The sequence below is a fragment of the Pristiophorus japonicus genome, chromosome 1 (assembly GCF_044704955.1).
Source record: "Pristiophorus japonicus isolate sPriJap1 chromosome 1, sPriJap1.hap1, whole genome shotgun sequence".
Lineage (NCBI taxonomy): Eukaryota > Metazoa > Chordata > Chondrichthyes > Pristiophoridae > Pristiophorus > Pristiophorus japonicus.
In genome coordinates, this window is record NC_091977.1 from 540,585,692 (window position 1) to 540,609,105 (window position 23,414).

The 23,414-nt window shown below is 46.8% G+C and overlaps 1 protein-coding gene across 1 annotated transcript in view; it reads right to left on the bottom strand.

Moving 5' to 3' along the window:
• Nucleotides 1-23,414, bottom strand: part of LOC139272893 (uncharacterized) — a 62,299-nt gene that overhangs the window by 25,896 nt on the left and 12,989 nt on the right. The window contains exon 4 of the mRNA XM_070889032.1: nucleotides 15,271-16,092. Within this exon, the coding sequence (XP_070745133.1) occupies nucleotides 15,271-16,092 (822 nt within the window). The remainder of the gene's footprint in view (nucleotides 1-15,270; nucleotides 16,093-23,414) is intronic.

Sequence of the window (23,414 nt, forward strand, 5' to 3'; positions counted from 1 at the left end):
GGGAGGGGGTGGGAGGAGGAGAAGGGGGAGAGGGGAGGAGGAGAAGTGGGAGGGGGTGGGAGGAGGAGAAGAGGGAGAGGGGAGGAGAAGGAGAAGGGCGAGAGGGGAGGGGGAGGAGAAGGAGAAGGGGGAGAGGGGGGGAGGAGGAGAAGGGAGAGGGGAGGAGGAGGAGAAGGGGGAGAGGGGAAGCGGGGAGGAGAGGGGAGGAGGAGGAGAAGGGGGAGAGGGGAGAGGGGAGGAGGAGGAGAAGGGGAGAGGGGAAGAGGGGAGGAGAAGGGGGAGAGGGGAGGAGGAGGAGGGGGGAGAGGGGAGGAGGAGGAGAAGGGGGAGAGGGGAGGAGGAGGAGAAGGGGGAGAGGGGAGGAGGAGGAGGAGGAGGAGGAGAAGGGGGAGAGAGGAGGAGAAGGGGGAGAGAGGAGGAGAAGGAGGGGGAGAGGGGAGGAGGAGGGGGAGAGGGGAGGAGGAGAAGGAGGGGAAGAGGGGAGGAGGAGAAGGGGGAGAGGGGAGGAGAAGTGGGAGGGGGGAGAGGGGAGGAGAAGTGGGAGGGGGGGGAGGAGGAGAAGTGGGAGGGGGGAGGAGGAGAAGTTGGAGGGGGGGGAGGAGGAGAAGTGGGAGGGGGAGGAGGAGGAGAAGTGGGAGGGGGAGGAGGAGGAGAAGTGGGAGGGGGAGGAGGAGAAGTGGGAGGGGGAAGGAGGAGGAGAAGGGGGAGAGGGGAGGAGGAGGAGAAGGGGGAGAGGGGAGGAGGAGGAGAAGGGGGAGAGGGGAGGAGGAGAAGTGGGAGGGGGAGGAGCAGAAGTGGGAGGGGGAGGAGGAGAAGGGGGAGGGGGGAAGGAGAGAAGGGGGAGAGGGAGAGGAGGAGAGGGAGAGGAGGAGGGGAAGGAGGGAGGAGGAGAAGGGGAAGGGGGAGAGGAAGGAAAAGGAGCGGGGGGAAAGGAGAGGGGGAAAGGAGATGGGGGAAGGGGGAAAGGAGAGGGGGAAAGGAGAGGGGGGAGGGGGAAAGGAGAGGGTGAAAGGAGAGGGGGGTGGGGGAAAGGAGATGGTGTGGGGGGAGGGGGAGGGGGAGGGTGGCTGAACAGGCCGGGCCCGTCCCCAGCACCAGATTTACAGGTACTTGGCGTTGGGTCGGGTCGGGATCGCGGGTCGGGTCGGGGTCGGGAGCACAGGTCGGGTCGGGGGGGCTGGTGGGAAGGAGGTTGGTTCGGGTCGGGGGGGAGGGAGGTCAGGTCAGGTCAGGTCGGGTCCAGTCGGTCGGGTGGGGTGGGGAAGCGGGAGTCGGGTCGGTGTCAGGTCCGGTCCGGAGGTGGGGGGGGTGGGGAAGCACGGGTCAGGTCCGGTCCGGGGGCGGGGGGGAAGCGGGAGTCGGGTCGGTGTCTGGGTCGCGGTCGGGTCCGGTCCAGGGGCGGGGGGGGAGGGTAAGCGGGAGTCGAGTCGAGTCGGGTCGGGAGGAAGCAGGAGCTGGCCGTGGGAGGAGCCTTATTCACGCAGCCCCAGTAAGGCCATTGGGCCAGGGCTAGGGGCTGCGTGCTTCGGCCCCTCCCACACAGTTTCGGGCGCCTGGAGCTACTGCACATGCGTGCCCACTGTAGCGCGCATGTGCAGAGGTCCCGGCTATGTTTTCAGCGCAGGGACCTGGCTCCGCCCCCTACAGCTCCTGCTGCGCTGCGCCGAGCTGCAAACGACCTACAATGAGCTGGAGAATCTGGAAGGTTTTTTTAGGCGCGCTTTGTGGCGTGAAAAACGGGCGTCCAGGTCGGGACTGCGCCGTTCTAGGCGCGGCTCGAAACTTGGGCCCAAAGAAAGAGAAAAACTTACCTTCCTTTCTGGGCGATTCTGCCCGAGATCCGATCTGTTATGACCACTTTTTCTTGGATATTTGTATGGCAGCCATACAAAGCACATGTCTCGTCAGAAGCATTGTACACTGGATGACGTCACCACGCGGCACAGCGTTGCGTCTTGGTGTTTCTGCCAAGGAGCCGACTCAATTTAGAGCGAGGCGTCGATGCCGCTTATTGACGATGGTAGGCATTTGCCACCCGTTATCCACCTCTCGCGCACGGAAATGGGCAGCTTACAAAACCGAATTTCAACCCCTTAGTCTTTCATCTTGGCGTTTCGATTTAATAAGCTATGTTCAGGTGGACAGTTTTTCATGTTCCGATAACGTTTAGTGAGGATTTTGGAGTAGTGTACCGGTTGGGAATCACTCCTGCTCCTCCTAATGTGCAGGGTTAAAAATGTTATAAACGACTTAACAGGGTAGATGCTGAGAGGCTGTTTCCCCCTGGATAGTCTCAGGATAAGGGGTCGGCCATTTAAGACTGAAATGAGGGGAATTTCTTCACTCAGAGGGTGGTGAATCTTTGGAATTCTCTGCCCCAGAGGGCTGCGGAGGCTGAATAGTTGAGTATATTCAAGACAGAGATTGATATATTTTTGGGCACTAAGTGAATCAAGGGATATGGGGATCGGGCGGGAAAGTGGAATAGAGGTTGAAGATAAGCCACGATCTTATTGAATGGCGGAGCAGGCTCGAGGGGCCGAATGGTCTACTCCTGTTCCTAATTCCTATGTTCTTATGTACTCAACTCTCGCATTGGCAGCAGCGAGGGGTGCAGAAGAATCCTGAGTGGGGCATGTACTCAGCGATGTTCCCTATAAGCTGCATGTCTGTGCAGCGCTCCAGGGGTCCCATGTAGCCGATGAGCCAATTTTTGCAGTGAAAAAACCGTGTATGTGTGTAATTTTGAATGGGCTTCGCAGCCCGTTAAAGGGGCCACATGCCCCTCAAAAATTACAGGGAACGTTGGTTCTTGGGGCCCCTCATTTTTATATTCCAGAGGTCCAATGCCTGTTATAGGCGTCCGCCTGGGATGCCTAAACAATGGACTCATGAATTAACAGTGGGATGTTCCTGTGCCCAATCTTGCTTTGTGCCCATTTTATATCCATACCTAAAACACTTCAGGAGCTACCACCAATTTCTGAGGGCAAGTAGCGATGGGCAATAAGGGCTACTTTGCTTGCACCTCCCACAATTCAGGAACAAATAGAAACTAAATTGACTCAATAAAGGGTAACAGACTCCTGGCAGGTTACCAGGAACAAACAGTACTAGTTGTTTCAAGAGGCAACTGCATTTCCAGGCTGAAGTGACTGAGGGGCATGGTGAGAAGGAAGGTTAAGATCAAACAAAACATAAAAGTTTGTTTTGGCCTTTAGTCTCTTCCTAATGCTCTATTGATATTAAATAGGTAGGATATAAATAACGTTACAAGGACACCCTCCAAGCTTCCCTGATAAAGTGCAACATCCCCACCGACACCTGGCCAAAGACCGCCCTAAGTGGAGGAAGAGCATCCGGGAGGGCGCTGAGCACCTCGAGTCTCGTCGCCGAGAGCATGCAGAAATCAAGCGCAGTCAGCGGAAAGAGCATGAGGCAAACAAGTCCCACCCACCCTTTCCCTCAACGACAATGAAAGGGAAATCATACTTGACAAATCTTCTAGAATTTTTTGAGGATGTAACTAGTAGAGTGGACAAAAGGGAGCCAGTGATTGTGGTGTATTTAGACTTTCAAAAGGCTTTTGACAAGGTCCCACACAAGAGATTGGTGTGCAAAATTAAAGCACATGGTATTGGGTGTAATGTACTGACGTGGATAGAGAACTGGTTGGCAGACAGTAGGAGTAAACGGGTCCTTTTCAAAATGGCAGGCAGTGCTGGGACCTCAGCTATTTACAATATACATTAATGATTTAGATGAAGGAATTGAATGTAATATCTCCAAGTTTGCAGATGACACTAAGCTGGGTGGCGGTGTGAGCTGTGAGGAGGATGCTAAGAGGCTGCAGGGTGTCTTGAACAGGTTAGGTAAGTGGGCAAATACATGGCAGATGCGGTATAGTGTAGATAAATGTGAGGTTATCCACTTTGATGGTAAAAACAGGAAGGCAGATTATTATCAGTCATTGAAAGTTGGCATGCAAGTACAGCAGGCAGTGAAGAAGGCAAATGGCATGTTGGCCTTCATAGCTAGGGGATTTGAGTATAGGAGCAGGCAGGTCTTACTACAGTTGCACAGGGCCTTGGTGAGGTCTCACCTTGAATATTGTGTACAGTTTTGGTCTCCTAATCTGAGGAAGGACATTCTTGCTATTGAGGGAGTGCAGCGAAGGTTCACCAGACTGATTCCCGGGATGACAGGACTGACATATGAAGAAAGACTGGATCGACTAGGCTTATATTCAATGCAATTTAGAAGATTTAGAGGGGATCTCATAGAAACATATAAAATTCTGATGGGATTGGACAGGTTAGATGCAGGAAGAATGTTCCCGATGTTGGGGAAGTCCAGAACCAGGGGTCACAGTCTAATGATAAGGGGTAAGCCATTTAGGACCAAGATGAGGAGAAACTTCTACACCCAGAGAGTTGTGAACCTGTGGACTTCTCTACCACAGAAAGTTGTTGAGGCCAGTTCGTTGGATACATTCAAAAGAGAGCTAGATGTGGCCCTTGTGGCTAAAGGGATCAAGGGGGATGGAGAGAAAACAGGAATGGGGTACTGAAGTGCATGATCAGCCATGATCATATTGAATGGTGGTGCAGGCTCGAAGGGCCGAATGGCCTACTACTGCACCTATTTTCTATATTTCTATCTGTCCCACCTGTGACAGGGACTGTGGCTCTCGTATTGGACAGTTCAACCACCTAAGAACTCATTTTAAGAGTGGAAGCAAATCTTCCTCGATTCCGAGTGACTGCCTATGATGATGAGGAGGATATAAATAATACCTACATAAACATTTTCTTGAACCAAAATAGGTGCAAAGGAGGTTTTCATCAACCGCTCATGCCAGTTCATCCACTCCTGTTATAAGTTGTTGGGAGACATTCCTTATTCACAGCAATTGCAAGAAAGCTTCTATGTGGAGTAAGGCCTTCAGTCATTTCTCTAACCTATGTGCTGGATCTCCACTTCTTTGCACTCCTCAGATAGGACTGTAGTTGATAGGAATGCAAGTGCTGTACAGTTTCTCTCAAACATCTATAGTTTAATTTTGGAGTAGTGTTAGAACCTAGTTCGAGTATGAACTATATTGCTGGTGCCATTTGTCATCTCTAAGTTCAGAATACACATGTTCACCATGGTTAAATATTCACTGCTGACATTAATACCACCCAAAGGTTTAGCATCTGGACTGCTACATAGAATGCCGTAGAATATATGGCACAGAAACAGGCTATTAGCCCAATCAGTCCATGTCGGCGTTTATGCTCCACTTGAGCCTCCTCCCATCCTTCCTCATCTAACTATCAGCATAATCCTCTATTCCCTTCTCCCTCATATACTTATCTAGCTTCCCCTTAAATGCATCTATATTATTCACCTCAATCGCTCCCTGTGGTAGCGAGATCCACATTTTCACCACTCTGGTAAAGAGGTTTCTTCTGAATTCCCTATTTGATTGTTTGGCGATGTTCTTATATTGATGGCTTCTAGAACATAATAATATAAAAAATAGATACAGGAGTAGGTCATACGGCCCCTCGAGCCTGCTCCGCCATTCAATAAGATCATGGCTGATCTGATCTTGGTCTCAACTCCACTTTCCTGCCTGTTCCCCATAACCCTTGATTCCCCTTTAGTTCAAGAATCTGTCCATCTCAGCCTTGAATATATATCAATGACCCAGCCTCCACAGCTCTCTGGGGTAGAGAATTCCAAAGATTTGCAACACACTAAGAGAAGGAATGGTTCCTCGTCTCCGTCTTAAATGGGCGACCCCTTATTCTGAAACTATGTCCCCTAGTTCTAGATTCTTGTATATCCCTGCTTAAATAAGGAGACTAAAAGTGTACACAGTACTCTAGGTGTGGTCTCACCAATGTCCTGTCCGGTTGTAGCAAGACTTCTCTGCTTTTATACTCCATCTCTTTGCAATAAAGGCCAACATTCATAGAAACATAGAAAATAGGTGCAGGAGTAGGCCATTCGGCCCTTCGAGCCTGCACCACCATTCAATAAGATCATGGCTGATCATTCCCTCAGTACCCCTTTCCTGCTTTCTCTCCATACCCCTTGATCCCCTTAGCCGAAAGGGCCATATCTAACTCCCTCTTGAATATATCCAATGAACTGGCATCAACAACTTTCGAGGGCAGGGAATTCCACAGGTTAACGACTCTCTGAGTGAAGAAGTTTTTCCTCATCTCAGTCCTAAATGGTCTACCCCTTATCCGAAGACTGTGTCCCCTGGTTCTGGACCTCCCCAACATCGGGAACATTCTACCTACATCTAACCTATTCTGTCCCGTCCCGTCAGAATCTTATATGTTTCTATGAGATCCCCTCTCATCCTTCTAAACTCCAATGTATAAAGGCCCAGTTGATCCAGTCTCTCCTCATATGTCTGACCTGCCATCCCGGGAATCAGTCTGGTGAACTTTCGCTGCACTCCCTCAAATAGCAAGAACGTCCTCCCTCAGATTATGAAACCAAAACTGAACACAATATTTCAGGTGAGGCCTCACCAAGGCCCTGTACTGCAGGAAGACCTCCCTGCTCCTGTACTCAAATCCCCTAGCTATGAAGGCCAACATGCCATTTGCCTTCTTCACCGCCTGCTGCACTTGTATGCCAACTTTCAATGACTGATGAACCATGACACCCAGGTCTCGTTGCACCTCCACTTTTCCTAATCTGCCACCATTCAGATAATATTCTGTCTTCGCGTTTTTGCCCCCAAAGTGGATAACCTCACATTTATCCACACTATACTGCAACTGCCATGCATTTGTCCACTCATCTAACTTGTCCAAGTCACCCTGCAGCCTCCTAGCGTCCCCCTCACAGCTCACACCGCCACCCAGTTTAGTGTTGTTGTGTATCTGTAAAGCATGCACTCCCATGTTCCGGCACCAGATAGCTCATCCCCTGAAGTCCCAAGGGATCCCAGCATCCCTTGGGAGCACTGTATATAAGCCGGCCCCGAAGGCCTGTTCCTCACTCTGGAGTGTCTTATTAAAGACTGAGGTCACTGTTACTTTAACCTCCCTGTGTGCAGCCTCATCTGTGTTAGGAACACAATAAAGTGTCATCTGCAAACTTGGAGATATTACACTCAATTCCTTCATCCAAATCATTGATGTATATTGTAAAGAGCTGGCGTCCCAGCACTGAGCCCTGCGGCACTCCATTAGTCACTGCCTGCCATTTTGAAAAAGACCCGTTTATCCTGACTCTCTGCCAACCAGTTCCCTATCCACGTCAGTATATTACCCCAAATACCATGTGCTTTGATTTTGCACACCAATCTCTTGTGTGGGACCTTGTCAAAAGCCTTTTGAAAGTCTAAATACACCACATCCACTGGTTCTCCCTTGTCCACTCTACTTGTTACATCCTCAAAAAATTCCAGAAGATTTGTCAAACATGATTTCCCTTTCATAAATCCATGCTGACTTGGACCAATCCTGTCACTGCTTTCCAAATGCGCTGCTATTTCATATTTAATAATTGATTCCAACATTTTCCCCACTACTGATGTCAGGCTAACCGGTCTATAATTACCCGCTTCCTCTCTACCTCTCTTTTTAAAAAGTGGTGTTACATTAGCTACCCTCCAGTCCATAGGAACTGATCTAGAGTAGATAGACTGTTGGAAAATGATCACAAATGCATCCACTATTTCTAGGGCCACTTTCTTAAGTACTCTGGGATGCAGACTATCAGGCCCCGGGGATTTATCGGCCTCTAATCCCATCCATTTCCCTAACACAATTTCCCGCCCAGTAAGGATATCCTTCAGTTCCTCCTTCTCAGTAGACACTCGGTCCCCTAGTACTTCGAGAAGGTTATTGGTGTCTTCCTTCGTGAAGACAGAACCAAAGTATTTGTTCAATTGGCCTGCCATTTCTTTGTTCCCCATTATAAATTCACCTGAATCCGACTGCAAGGGACCTATGTTTGTCTTCACTAACCTTTTTCTCTTCACATATCTATAGAAGCTTTTGCAGTCAGTTTTTATGTTCCCGGCAAGCTCCCTCTCATACTCTATTGTCGCCCTCCTAATTAAACCCTTTGTCCTCCTCTACTGAATTCTAAATTTCTCCCAGTCCTCAGGGTTGTTGCTTTTTCTGGCCAATTTATATGCCTCTTCCTTGGATTTAACACTATCCTTAATTTCCCTTGTTAGCCACGGTTGAGCCACCTTCCCCGTTTTATTTTTACTCCAGACAGGGATGTACAATTGCTGAAGTTCATCCATGTGATCTTTAAATGTTTGCCATTGCCTATCCACCATTAACCCTTTAAGTATCATTTGCCAGTTTATTCTAGCCAATTCACACCTCAAACCATCGAAGTTACCTTTCCTTAAGTTCAGGACCCTAGTTTCTGAGTTAACTATGTCACTCTCCATCTTAATAAAGAATTCTACATGTTATGGTCACTCTTCCTCAAGTGGCCTTGCACAACTAGATTGCTAATTAGTCCTTTCTCATTACACATCACCCAGTCTAGGATGGCCAGCTCCCTAGTTGGTTCCTCGACATATTGGTTTAGAAAACCATCCCTAATACACACCAGGAAATCCTCCTCTACCACATTGCTACCAGTTTGATTAGTTCAATCAATATGTAGAGTAAAGTCACCCATGATAACTGCTGTACCTTTATTGCATGCATCCCTAATTTCTTGTTTGATGCTGTCCCCAACCTTACTACTGTTGTTTGATGGTCTGTACACAATTCCCACTCGCGTTTTCTGCCTCTTGGTATGCCGTAGCTTCACCCATACTGATTCCACATCATCCAAGCTAATGTCCTTTCTTACTATTGCATTAATTTCCTCTTTAACCAGCAATGCCACCCCGCCTCCTTTTCCTTTCTGTCTATCCTTCCTTAATGTTGAATACCCCTGGATGTTGAGTTCCCAGCCTTGGTCACCCGGGAGCCATGTCTCCGTGGAGCAAATTACATCATATCCGTTAACTGCTATCTGCACAGTTAATTTGTCCATCTTATTCCGAATACTCCTCGCATTGAGATACAGAGCCTTCAGGCTTGTCTTTCTAACACACTTTGCCCTTTTAGAATTTTGGTGTAATGTGGCCCTTTTTGCTTTTTACCTTGGGTTTCTCTGCCCTCCACTTTTACTTTTCTTCTTTCTATCTTTTGCTTCTGCCCTCATTCTATTTCCCTCTGTCTCCCTGGATAGGTTCCCATCCCTCTGCCATATTAGTTTAACTCCTCCCCAACAGCACTAGCAAACACTCCCCCTAGGACATTGGTTCCGGTCCTGCCCAGGTGTAGACCGTCCGGTTTGTATTGGTCCCACCTCCCCCAGAACCAGTTCCAATGCCCCAGGAATTGAATCCCTCCCTTCTGCACCACTTCTCAAGCCACGTATTCATCTGAGCTATTCTGCGATTCCTACTCTGACTAGCACGTGGCACTGGTAGCAATCCTGAGATTACTACTTTTGAGGTCCTACTTTTTAATTTAGCTCCAGCTCCCTAAATTCGTCTTGCAGGACCTCATCCCGTTTTTTTACCTATATCGTTGGTACCTATATGCACCACGACAATTGGCTGTTCACCCTCCCTTTTCAGAATGTCCTGCACCCGCTCCGAGACATCCTTGACCCTTGCACCAGGGAGGCAACATACCATCCTGGAGTCTCGGTTGCGGCCGCAGAAACGTCTATCTATTCCTCTTACAATTGAATCCCCTATCACTATAGCTCTCCCACTTTTCTTCCTGCCCTCCTGTGCAGCAGAGCCAGCCACGGTGCCATGAACTTGGCTGCTGCTGCCCTCCCCTGATGAGTCATCCCCCTCAACAGTATCCAAAGCAGTGTATCTGTTTTGCACGGGGATGACTGCAGGGGACCCCTGCACTACCTTCCTTGCACTGCTCTTCCTGTTTGGTCTTCCATTCCCTATCTGGCGTGTACCCTTTACCTGCGGTAAGACCAACTCACTAAACGTGCTATTCACGTCATTCTCAGCATCGTGCCTGCTCCAGAGTGAATCCACCCGCAGTTCCAGTGCCGCAGTGCGGTCTGTCACGAGCTGCAGGCGGATGCACTTCCCGCACACGTAGTCGTCAGGGACACCGGAAGCGTGCCTGACTTCCCACATAGTACAGGAGGAGCATAGCACATGTCCGAGCTGTCCTGCCATGATTTTCCCCTAGATAAACTTGCCATTTGCCTTCCTGATTACTTGCTGTACCTGCATGCTAACTTTTTGTGTTTCATGTACGAGGACACCCAGATTCCCCTGTAACGCATCATTCCATTTAAATAATATTTTGATTTTCTATTCTTCCTACCAAAGTGGATAACCTCACATTTTCCAACATTATACACCCATCTGCCAAACTTTTGCCTACTCTCTTAACCCATCTGTATCGCTTTGCAGCCACTTTGAATCCTCACAATGTGCTTTCCCACCTATCTTTGTATTGTCAGCAAATTTGGCTACAATATGCTCAGTCCCTTCATCCAAGTCATTAATATAAATTGTAAATAGTTGAGGCCCCAGAACTGATCCCTGTTGCACCCCACTAGTTATAGTTTGCCAACCTGAAAATGACCCATTCACCCCGACTCTGTTTTCTGTCGTTCCACCATTAGTGGCCGTGCCTTCAACTGCCAAGGCCCTGAGCGCTGGAATTCCCTCCCTAAACATCTCTGCCTCTCTCCTCCTTTAGGATGCTCCTTAAAACCTACCTCTTTGACCAAGCTTTGGGTGACCTGTCCTAATATCTCCTTATGTGGCTCGATGTCAAATTTTGTTTGATAAAACTCTTGTGTAATGCCTTGGGACATTTTACGACATTAAAGGCAGTATATAAATGCAAGTTGTTGTTTAATATCTGTATTGGAAAACTTTTTTTATCATTGTACTCCGGCAAGAATACATGACTTTTTTTTGCTAAAGTGCTTTTCAAATGTTTGAATCCCAGTCTCATTTGGTAAACTTGATTTTTACTCAGTCCGTTGAGGTAACCTCCCAAGACTTGTAGTGGCCAAAGGCAAAAATCAGTTGGCCAGTCCTCCCGTTACCTGGTGATGAAGGAATGTTTGTGTCAAAGATGCGGTCTAAGATGGGAGTAGACCAAAATTATTCTACTCAGTGTAGCAGTTTGAAACAATGTTAGAAATGCAATTTAGAGTTCATCTATTAGATATTCAGGGACAACATAAAATCTCCCATTAATGCACGTTCTCTATGAAAACTTGTTAGAACGTAAGAAATAGGAGTAGGCCATTCAGTGCTGCGGTCCTGTTCCGCCATTCTATAAGATCATGGCTTATCTGAGCTTGGGCTCAGCTCCACTTCCCTGCCCACCTCCCAAACCCTTCACTCCCTTATCTTTCAAAAATCTGCCTATCTCCACCTTAAATATATTCAAAGACCCAGCCTTCACTGCTCTCTGGGGCAGAGAATTCCATATTTACATACCTGAGAGAAGAAATTGCTCCTCATTTCAGTTCTAAATGGGCGATCCCTTATTCTTAAACTATGCCCCATAGTTATAGATTCCCCGAGTGGAAGCATCCTCTCTGCATCTAGGTACAGCAGGCGGTGAAGAAGGCAAATGGTATGTTGGCCATCATAGCTAGGGGATTTGAGTATAGGAGCAGGGAGGTCTTACTGCAGTTGTACAGGGCCTTGGTGAGGCCTCACCTGGAATATTGTGTTCAGTTTTGCTCTCCTAATCTGAGGAAGGACGTTCTTGCTATTGAGGGAGTACAGCGAAGGTTCACCAGACTAGTTCCAGGGATGTCATATGAGGAATCAACTGGGCCTTTATTCACTGGAGTTTAGAAGGATGAGAGGGGATCTCATAGAAACGTATAAGATTCTGATGGGACTGGACAGGTTAGATGCGGGAAGAATGTTCCCGATGTTGGGGAAGCCCAGAACCAGGGGACATAGTCTTAGGATAAGGGGTAGGCCATTTAGGACTGAGATGAGGAGAAACTTCTTCACTCAGAGAGTTGTTAACCTGTGGAATTCCCTGCCGTAGAGAGTTGTTGATGCCAGTTCATTGGATATATTCAACAGGGAGTTAGATATGGCCCTTACGGCTAAATGGATCAAGGGGTATGGAGAGAAAGCAGGAAAGGCGTACTGAGGGAATGATCAGCCATGATCATATTGAATGGTGGTGCAGGCTCGAAGGGCCTACTCCTGCACCTATTTTCTATGTTTCTATGTTATCGAGCCCCCTCAGTATCTTATATGTTTCAATAAGATCACCTCTCATTCTTCTAAACTCCAATGAGTATAGGCCCAACCTGCTCAACCTAGCTTCATAAGTCAACCCCTTCATCTCAGGAATCAACCTAGTGAACCTTCTTTGAACAGCCTCCAATGCAAGTATGTCCCTCCTTAAATACAGAGACCAAAACTGTACACAGTACTCTAGGTGTGGTCTCACCAATACCCTGTACAGTGCAGCAATGCTTCCCTGCTTTTATGCTCCATCCCCCTTGCAATAAAGGCCAATATTCCATTTGCCTTCCTGATTATTTGCTGTACCTACATACTAACTTTTTGTGTTTTGTCCCTCTGTATTTTGTAATCTCTCTCCATGCTTTTTTATTTTTCCTGCCAAAGTGCATGACCTCACACTTTTCCACATTATACTCCATCTGCCAAATTTTTGCCCATTCACTTAGCCTGTCTATATCCCTTTGCAGATTTTTTGTGTCCTCTTTGCAACTTGCTTTCCCACCTATTCATTGTATCATCAGCAAACTTGGCTACATTACACTCGGTCCCTTCATCCAAGTCTTTGGTGTCATGGTACATCAGTCACTGAAGATAGGCATGCAGGTACAGCAGGCAGTAAAGAAAGCAAATGGTATGTTGGCCTTCATAGTGAGAGGATTTGAGTATAGGAGCAGGGAGGTCTTACTGCAGTTGTACAGGACCTTGGTGAGGCCTCACCTGAAATAATTATATTTAGTTTTGGTTTCCTAATTTGAGGAAGGACATTCTTGCTATTGAGGGAGTGCAGCGAAGGTTCACCAGACTGATTCCCAGGATGGCAGGACTGACATATGAAGAAAGATTGGATCGGCTAGGCTTATACTCACTGGAATTTAGAAGAATGAGAGGGGATCTCATGGAAATATATAAAATTATGACGGGACTGGACAGGTTAGATGCAGGAAGAATGTTCCGGATGTTGGGGAAGTCCAGAATCAGGGATCAGAGTCTAAGGATAAGGGGTAAGCCATTTAGGACCGAGATGAGGAGAGACTTTTTCACCCAGAGAGTGGTGAACCTGTGGAATTCTCTATCACAGAAAGTTGTTGAGGCCAGTTCTTTGGGAATATTCAAGAGGGAGTTAGATGTGGCCATTACGGCAAAGGGGATCAAGGGTTATGGAGAGGGGGTATGGAGAGAAGGCGGGAGTGGGGTACTGAAGTTGTATGCCAACCGGAAAATGAACCATTTATCCAGGGGCTCTAGATTTGCTAGTCCCACCCTTTTTCTTTAAGGGAATATACTTGCTCTGAACCCTCATTATCTCCTCCTTGAATGATGCCCACTATTCTGACATTGATTTACCTTCAAGTAGCTGTTTTCAGTCCACTTTGGGCTGCCAAAATGCTCTCCCACTGATACCCCTTCCACCTGCCTCAGCTTCATTCCCTAAAACTAAGCTCCCGCTCTTGTTGGGGGAGGGGGAGGGGGGGGCGGAGGGCTTGTGGGAGGGAGGGAGAGGGGAGGACAGTAGAAGTATATGTGTGCTAGGCCCGTGCAGCAGAGCATGGTCTCCAGTCATCTTGGATCCCCTTGCCACTGGACCAAGACCATGCTCGGTCAAGCCCATGTATTGATTGGTGTGCAACAGCCACCTCATGTTAAAAGAATTCATGCACAGGCATCTTCCACCCTTTGAAGTGAAGTTCGGGAATGCCAGGCCCCTCATGGAAACACCCGAGAACTCATTTTTAGTGTGGAAGCAGGTCATCCTCGACTCGAGGGACTGCCTAAGAGCGCCCCATTAGTTTTATTGTAGTGATAGTACTTTTTCAGTAGTGATAATGATTGTTTTAATTTTCTCCCTCCCTTTTGCCCGATTTTCTACTTTTATTGGGATGCTTTTAGTCTCTTCTGCTGTGAAGACCGATACAAAACATTTGTTCAAAGTTTCTGCCATTTCCTTGTTTCCCATTATTAATTCTCCAGTCTCATCCTTTAAGATTATCTCCCATATTCTAGCTCTTTATTTTTTTTTTTAAATCATCCTTTGCTGGTTTCTAAAATGTGCCCAATCTTCTGGTTTACCACTAATGTTCGCAACATCGTATGCCGTTTCTTTCAAGATACTATCCTTAACTCCCTTAGTTAGCCACGGATGGTTCATCCTTCTCGTCGAGTCTTTCTTTCTCAATGGAATATATCTTTGTTGAGAATTATGAAATATCTCCTTAAATGTCTGCCACTGCTTATCTACTGTCTTACCTTTTAATCTATTTCCCCCAGTCCACTTTAGCTTTCTATTTTCCCCAGTCCACCATACCTTTGTAATTGCCTTTATTTAGGTTTAAGACACTAGTTTCAGACCCAAGTTTCTCACCCTCAAACTGAATGTGAAATTCTATCATATTATGATCACTCTTCCCTAGAGAATCCTTTACTATGAGATCATTAATTAATCCTGTCTCATTACACATTACCAGATCTAAAATAGCCTGTTCCCTGCTCCCTAGTTTTGCTCTTCCCCAGAAGTGAAAACACTCTGTCTAATCTATCAAAACCTTTCAGAATTTTAAAGACCTCTATTATCCATTACAATATATTTTAACTTATCTTATCAAAAAACTAAGCTATGTTGGAATCTGAGCAGCTGTGGTTACAGTTCTAAATTAGATCGTCATAGAATCCTTTTTTAACTTTTAAATTCTATAGTTTTGATTACAATATATCAATTTGTAAAAACTGGAGTAAAATACGGTCGATGCAATTTGAGAGCTGTACTAATTTCAGCCTCAATAAAGATTTATCAAATTTATGCTTACACAAAACCTTACCAGGATCTTTTTTGCTTTCCATCTTATTTGTATCTTTCTCATTCACATCTTTTCTCTTATAATACAGCAAACTTTCTAGTGTTTCCTTCTTTGCTTTTCCAGTTTTAAGGACTGAGGAGCATTCATGAGATTTACATTTCTCAAGTAGGTATTTATGGTCACCTGATGTGGTGTCATAAAGGTACACTAGTGAGTCTTTCTTACCAAGTTCCTGGTCAGCTGACGCTGCTTCAATGGGATATGAAACTCTTCCAAAAGACATTAGAACTTGTTTGTAATTGTCCAGTGACGGCAGGTCAGAACAGAGAGCCGGCGTGTGCTCGGTATGGGTTGGAATTGCCGAAGCGTGAACTGGAACAGCTTTGTGAGTCGCGGAGATGGCCTTTTGGTACCTCACTGTCTCCGATGAAAGTGCACGATGAGCCGTGGGCACCTCAGCAACAGATTCTGATTTACGAGAAATTGGCTGGCTCTTGGGAGCAGGAGCATGTCTATTTGTGCTATTATCAACGAGGGCTCGCTGCACTTGGGCCAAAATTGGAATATTGTTCAATTCATTCGCTCTCTCAAGTGTATCCTTGCAGTTAACAGGAAGTGCTTTCTGTGTCACTTGACCTGTTGCGACTTCAAGGTGAGCTGGTCTCTGCTTAATGTTAGTTAATTTATCTTCTTGGTTGACTGAAGAAGCATTGGTATAAATGTATGCAAAACCAGATTCATCTTGGTTCACAGAACAAGTATTTGTATAAATGTATACAAAACTAGCTTGATCTTCAGCTACCATCTCTGAAATCTCCTTTTTGGATACCATATTAGATTTATTAAAATTTGTTTCTGTCATTAATAGTCTGGGAATTAAATCCTCATGCAAATCAGGTACATCTTCTAATGAGTCTCTCTCAATAAGAAAGCAAGATTTTTGGCCAATGGGTACAAACATGTTGGACGATGCAGTTCCATTTTGATGTGCTTGCTTGCCTCGATTGGATAGCCACTCTGCTCTCTTCTCTGAGCCTGCAGGTATCACTGTTTGTAAAAACAGCAAGAAACATCAAGAAACAACGAAATCTTGATTTAAAGGACACATTAGCAACTTCAAACTAAATATTAGATACCTATAGAAAGAAAAAAGGAGCACTTTCTATGGTGCCTTTCATGACCGTAGGATGTCCCAGCGCTTCATAAAATCATAGAAATTTACAGCACGGAAGGAGGCCATTCGGCCCATCGTGTCCGCGCCGGTCGACAAAGAGCTATCCGGCCTAATCCCACTTTCCAGCTCTTGGTCCGTAGCCCTGTAAGTTACGGCACTTCAAGTGCACATCCAAATACTTTTTCAATGCAATGAGGCTTTCTGCCTCTACCACACTTTCAGGCAGTGAGTTCCAGACCCCCACCACCCTCTGGGTGAAAAAATTCCCCCTCAAATCCCCTCTAAACCTCATCCCAATTACTTTAAATCTATGCTGCCTGGTTATTGACCCCTCTGCTAAGGGAAATAGGTCCTTCCTATCCACTCTCTCCAGGCCCCTCATAATTTTATACACTTCAATGAGGTCTCCCCTCGGCCTCCTTTGTTCCAAAGAAATCAATCCCAGCCTATCCAATTGTTCCTCATAGGTAAAATTTTCCAGTCCTGGCAACATCCTCGTCAATCTCCTCAGTACCCTCTCCAGTGCAATCACATCTTTCCTGTAATGTGGTGACCAAAACTGCATGCAGTACTCCAGCTGTGACCTAACTAGTGTTTTATACAGTTCAATCATAACCTCCCTGCTCTTATAATTTATGACTCGCGAATAAAGGCAAGAGGTGACATGATAGGTCCAAGTCAGCATGGATTTGTGAAAGGGAAATCATGCTTGACAAATCTTCTGGAATTTTTTGAGGATGTTTCCAGTAGAGTGGACAAGGGAGAACCAGTTGATGTGGTGTATTTGGACTTTCAGAAGGCTTTCGACAAGGTCCCACACAAGAGATTAATGTGCAAGGTTAAAGCACATGGGATTGGGGGTAGTGTGCTGATGTGGATTGAGAACTGGTTGTCAGACAGGAAGCAAAGAGTAGGAGTAAATGGGTACTTTTCAGAATGGCAGGCAGTGACTAGTGGGGTACCGCAAGGTTCTGTGCTGGGGCCCCAGCTGTTTACATTGTACATTAATGATTTAGACGAGGGGATTAAATGTAGTATCTCCAAATTTGCAGATGACACTAAGTTGGGTGGCAGTGTGAGCTGCGAAGAGGATGCTTTGAGGCTGCAGAGTGACTTGGATAAGTTAAGAGAGTGGGCAAATGCATGGCAGATGAAGTATAATGTGGATAAATGTGAGGTTATCCACTTTGGTGGTAAAAACAGAGAGACAGACTATTATCTGAATGGTGACAGATTAGGAAAAGGGGAGGTGCAACAAGACCTGAGTGTCATGGTACATCAGTCATTGAAGGTTGGCATGCAGGTACAGCAGGCGGTTAAGAAAGCAAATGGCATGTTGGCCTTCATAGAGAGGGGATTTGAGTACAGGGGCAGGGAGGTGTTACTACAGTTGTACAGGGCCTTGGTGAGACCACACCTGGAGTATTGTGTACAGTTTTGGTCTCCTAACTTGAGGAAGGACATTCTTGCTTTTGAGGGAGTGCAGCGAAGGTTCACCAGACTGATTCCCGGGATGGCGGGACTGACATATCAAGAAAGACTAGATCAACTGGGCTTGTATTCACTGGAGTTTAGAAGAATGAGAGGGGATCGCATAGAAACGTTTAAAATTCTGACGGGTTTAGACAGGTTAGATGCAGGAAGAATGTTCCCAATGTTGGGGAAGTCCAGAACCAGGGATCACAGTCTAAGGATAAGGGGTAAGCCATTTAGGACCGAGATGAGGAGAAACCTGTTCACCCAGAGAGTGGTGAACCTGTGGAATTCTCTACCACAGAAAGTTGTTGAGGCCAATTCACTAAATATATTCAAAAAGGAGTTAGATGTAGTCCTTTCTACGAGGGGGATCAAGGGGTATGGCGAGAAAGCAGGAATGGGGTACTGAAGTTGCATGTTCAGCCATGAACTCATTGAATGGTGGTGCAGGCTAGAAGGGCCGAATGGCCTACTCCTGCACCTATTTTCTATGTTTCTATGTTTCTATGTTTATTTCATCGAATATTTTACACGCCTCCTCCCTGATTGCAATGTCTGCATCGTCCCTCTCTTTTGTGAAAACAGACGCAAAGTATTCATTAAGAACCATACCCACGTGTTCCACCTCCACACACAGATTACCTTTATGATCTCTAATAGGCCCTACTCCTTCTTTAGTTATCCTCTTGCTTTTAATGTATTTATAAAACGTCTTTGGGTTTTCCTTGCCAATATTTTTTCATGCCCTTTCTTTGCTTTCCTAATTTCACCCCTGCACTTTCTATACTCCTCTGGGTTTTCTGCAGTATTGAACCCTCAGTATCTATCATAAGCCTCCCTCTTTTTCTTTATCCTACCCTGCATGCCCCTTGACATCCAGGGGCTTCTAGATTTGTTAGTCACACCCTTTTTCGTTAAGGAAATATACTTGCTCTGAATCCTCACTATCTCCTCCTTAAATGCCTCATACTGCTCCGACACTGATTTACCTTCAAGTAGCTGTTTCCAGTCCACTATGGCTAAATCACATCTCAGCTTAGTAAAATTGGCTTTTCCCCAATTGAGAACTTTTACCCCTGGTCTATCTTTGTCCTTTCCATAACTACCCTAACTCTAACTGAATTATGATTACTTAAAAAGAAAGACTTACATTTATATCGCAATTTCACGACCATCGGCGTCTCAAAGCGCTTTACAGCCAATGAAATATACTGTTCCAATGCTCTAACACTCCTCATCATCATAGGCAGTCCCTCGAGTCGAGGATGACTTGCTTCCACGTCAAAAAGTTCACAGGTGTTTCAATGAAGGACCTAATATTCCAAGTCCCGAACTACATGTTGAAGGGTGGAAGATGCCTGTGCGTGGATTTTTTTAACGTGGGGTGGCCGTTGCACACCAGCCACCACACGGGCTTGACAGAGCTAGGTCTTGGTCCAGTAGCAAGGATTAACCAAGACGACTGGAGACCAGCTCTGGTGCACGGACCTAGTGCGCACACATATCGCAGTGTGGGCTGACCCGTGCTGCCCCTGGGCCCTCGCCTCTCCTAGGCCCCAAATTCATGCCTCTCCTGGGCCCCGATCACGTCCCTCTACAATCTCTCGCCGCTCCTTCCCCCTGACCTCACCGCTGCTGCTGTATCTGCCCGCACTCCAATCAGCGACCTGGACCTTGATGACATCCCACTTCGCTGCCGTTGCTCTCCTGCTCCAACACGTGCTGCTCGCTGGAGTGGTACGCCGCCACGCTGCTCCTTCCGCTCCCCAGCCTGCTCCGGTGGTGCTCGCAGGCCGGGGGCCGCTCAGCCTGCTGGGCTTGGCCGCCACGCTGCTCCTTCTGCTCCAACACTACCACCAAAATGCTCTCCCACTGATACCCCTTCCATCTGCCCATATTCATTCACTGAAACTAAGTTCAGAACCGCGCCCTCTCTTGTTGGACTTGCTACGTACTGCATAAAAAAGTTCTCTTGAATGCATTTTAAGAATTATGCTCCCTCTGTATCTAACACACTATTTCTATCCCAGTTAATATTAGGGTAGCTGAAATCCCCTACTATTACGCTTCACAGCCAATGAAGTACTTTTGAAGTGTAGTCACTGTTGTAATGTAGGAAAAGGCAGCTGATAATTTGCGCACTGCAAGGTCCCACAAACAGCAATGTGATAATGACCAGATAATCTGTTTTAGTGATGATGATTGAGGAATAAATATTGGTCAGGACACCAGGAGAGAACTCCCTCACTCCTATTTGAAATACTGCCACAGGATCTTTTACGTCCACCTGAAAGAGCAGCTGGGGCCTCGGATTAAAGTCTTATCTGAAAGACGGCATCTCTGAAAGTGCAGCAATCGCTCAGTACTGCCCCTCCCACAGTGCAGCGCTCCCTCAGTACAGCCCCTCCGACAGTGTAGCGCTCCCTCAGTACTGTCCACGCGACAGTGCGGTGCACCCTCAGTACTGCCCCTCCAACAGTACAGCCCTCCCTCAGTACTGCCCCTCCGATAGTGCAGCGCTCCCTCAGTACCGCCCCTCCGACAGTGCACCGCTCCCTCAGTACTGTCCATGCGACAGTGCACCGCTCCCTCAGTACTGCCCCTCCGACAGTGCAGCGCTCCCTCAGTACTGCTCCTCCGACAGTACTGCTCCTCCGACAGTGCAGCGCTCCCTCAGTACTGCCCCTCCGACAGTGCAGCGCTCCCTCAGTACTGCCCAGGCAACAGTGCAGCCCAAACTTTTCTGCTCACGTCTCTGGAGTGGGACTTGAATTCACAACCTTCCGACTCAGAGGCGAGAGTGCTAATAATTGAACTTGCCATTATATTCTCTACAATAATTCAATATCTACAGGCCATGCGCAACAGTATAATTTCACAAGAGGGTGTAACTTACACTTTTACATCACATTTTCATAGGGAAATGTGTATTAATTGTAGATTTTATCTTGTCTCTGAATATCCAATAGGTGAACTCTAAATTGCATTGTGCATATTTATAACATTTTTTGAAACTGCTACACCGAGGAGAATAATTTTGGTCTACTCCCATTAGACCCCACCTTTGACACAAACATTCCTTCATCACCAGGTAACGGGAGGTTACCTCAACGTACTGAGTAAAAATCAAGTTTACCAAATGAAACTGGGATTCAAACATTTGAAAAGCAGAATGGCAAAAAAACAATTCATGTATTGTGCAATGGTAAAAAGGTTTTTTAATATTAAACAACAACTACCATTTATATAGTACCTTTAATGCCATAAGACATCCCAAGGCGCTGCACCAGAGCATTATCTAACAAAATTTGACATCGAGCCACATAAGGAGATATTAGGACGTCACCAAAAGCTTGGTCAAAGGAGCATCTTAAAGGAGGAGAGAGGCAGAGATGTATAGGGGTCAAGTTTCGGCCTGAGTTGCTCCTATTTTTTTGGAGCAACTAGTTTAGAATGGAGTATCTTAGAAATTGCAATTCTCAGCCTTTAGTTTGCTCCAGTTCTAGTCAGTTAGAACAGTTTCATTTTAGAACAGATTTTTTTTTCAAAAGGGGCGTGTCCGGCCACTTACGCCTGTTTTGCAAGTTTAGGCAGCGAAAACTTACTCCAAACTAACTTAGAATGGAGTAAGTGTAGATTTTTGTACGTTCAGAAAAACCTTGCCTACACTTAGAAATCAGGTGTATGGAACGAAAGATGAGGCGTGGGGGGGTGGAGGGAGAAGGGGGATTTACAAACATCAAACACTTCACTTTTACAAATAAAGAACCATCATCAATAATAAATGATAAATAAATCAATAAATAAACCAATAAATCGATCAAAAAAATTAATAAAAATGTTTAAAAAAATTAAAAATCAGTCAATAAATAAAAAATTATTTCTATTCACCTACTGCAGCACTGGAGAGAAGAGACGGGGGGGGGTGGGGGGAAGAGAAGAAGATGGGGTGGGGGGAAGAAGAGAAGAAGATGGGGGGGGAAAGAAGAGAAGAAGATGGGGGGGAAAGAAGAGAAGAAGATGGGGGGGAAAGAAGAGAAGAAGATGGGGGGGAAAGAAGAGAAGAAGATGGGGGGAGAAAGAAGAGAAGAAGATGGGGAGGGAAAGAAGAGAAGATGGGGGGGGGAAGAAGAGAAGAAGATGGGGGGGGGGGGGGAAGAGAAGACGCCAAAGAAGCCGGGCCCTGCCTAGGACTTCAGCCGGGGCCCACACGGAGCTGATGCGAGGCTGCCACCGCCGCCGACTCTTCGGGTGGGGCCCACCCCAGCGAGAGGCCGGGCGGGTGGGCCCGCTGCCGAGGTAAGATGCACTGGCCACTCGGCCGGGGATAGGGGCGACGTCCCTTCAGTCGGGGATAGAGTCGTCACCCCGGTGACATTAAACACAAAAAGTTAACATGTAGATACAGCAAGTAATTAGGAAGGCGAATGGAATGTTGCATAAGAACATAAGAAATAGGAGCAGGAGTAGGCCATACGGCCCCTCGAGCCTGCTCCGCTATTTAATACGATCATGGCTGATTTTAAAAAACACTCGAGTCTTTGCCTTCTCCCTCCACCCTCTTGTATATTGATGCTTGATACAATCAAACATTCAATCCTGGGAGCTGCAGTTAGAAGATTCACGTTAGTTTGCAACACCTAAAGTTCTGATTGGGACCCCTTGATCACAAGACCTGATTGCTGGTTGGTCCCCTTGGAAGATAAGACACACCCAGCAGTTTCTCTGGAATGTGTAATTCGAACTGCCATGCCTACATAATCAGTAACTTTGCAAAGTGTAATTCAAGCCTTTCTGACTGCTGACTCCAGACAGAACAGAGCTCACTTGGAACAGACAGGGCTCACTCTCACGGGTTAAGACCTTCTCTCACCCTCCCAAACAAGTTCCTGCCCCAAGTGCCTGACCTCCACCCCCCAGCCCAAGTTCCTGACCTTTTTTCCCCCACTGCCACCCACCACGGATTCATGACCTCCTCCCCCCAACTAGTCACTGACCATAGACCCCGCCATAGATGGAGCAGTGGGGGTGGGTCATTGATTGTTAACAGGTTTATTGGGTATGAAATGAATAGTGACAGTGTCGTGACTTCCAGATTTCGTCCAGGCCAATGGTGTCAGTTGCCACATGCACTGAGATTTCTAAATCATCAACCAGGTCTGGGGGAGGAGGGGGAGAAGGTGGTGCAGGTGTAAAGGGGGTGGGGTTGGAAGAACGTGATCTATTTTAACATCTGATCACGTTCTCGCTCTCAGCAGCCCGTTTAAATCTGGATCTTCTCCCATCCTCACTTTGCTCTCCGTGCGATTTAACATCCCCCACACCACCGAGCCCTCAGTCACACCCCCAGTCTCCCCCTCACTCTCTGCCCCAGTCTCTCCCTCACTTTCCACCCCCCACACGCTCGCTCTCTCCCTTCCCCCTACCCACCCCCCATGCTCGCTCTCTCCGCTCCCCCACAACGCTTGCATCCTAGGCTCTTAAGAGAAGTAGTGGCAGGGATTGTGGATGCATTGGTTGTAATTTACCTGGATTCTGGGGAGGTCCCAACAGATTGGGAAACTGCAAATGTAACACCCCTATTTAAAAAAGGAGGCAGACAAAAAGCAGGAAACTATAGACCAGTTAGCCTAACATCTGTGGTTGGGAAAATGTTGGAGTCCATTATTAAAGAAGCAGTAGCAGGACATTTGGAAAAGCAAAATTCGGTCAGGCAGAG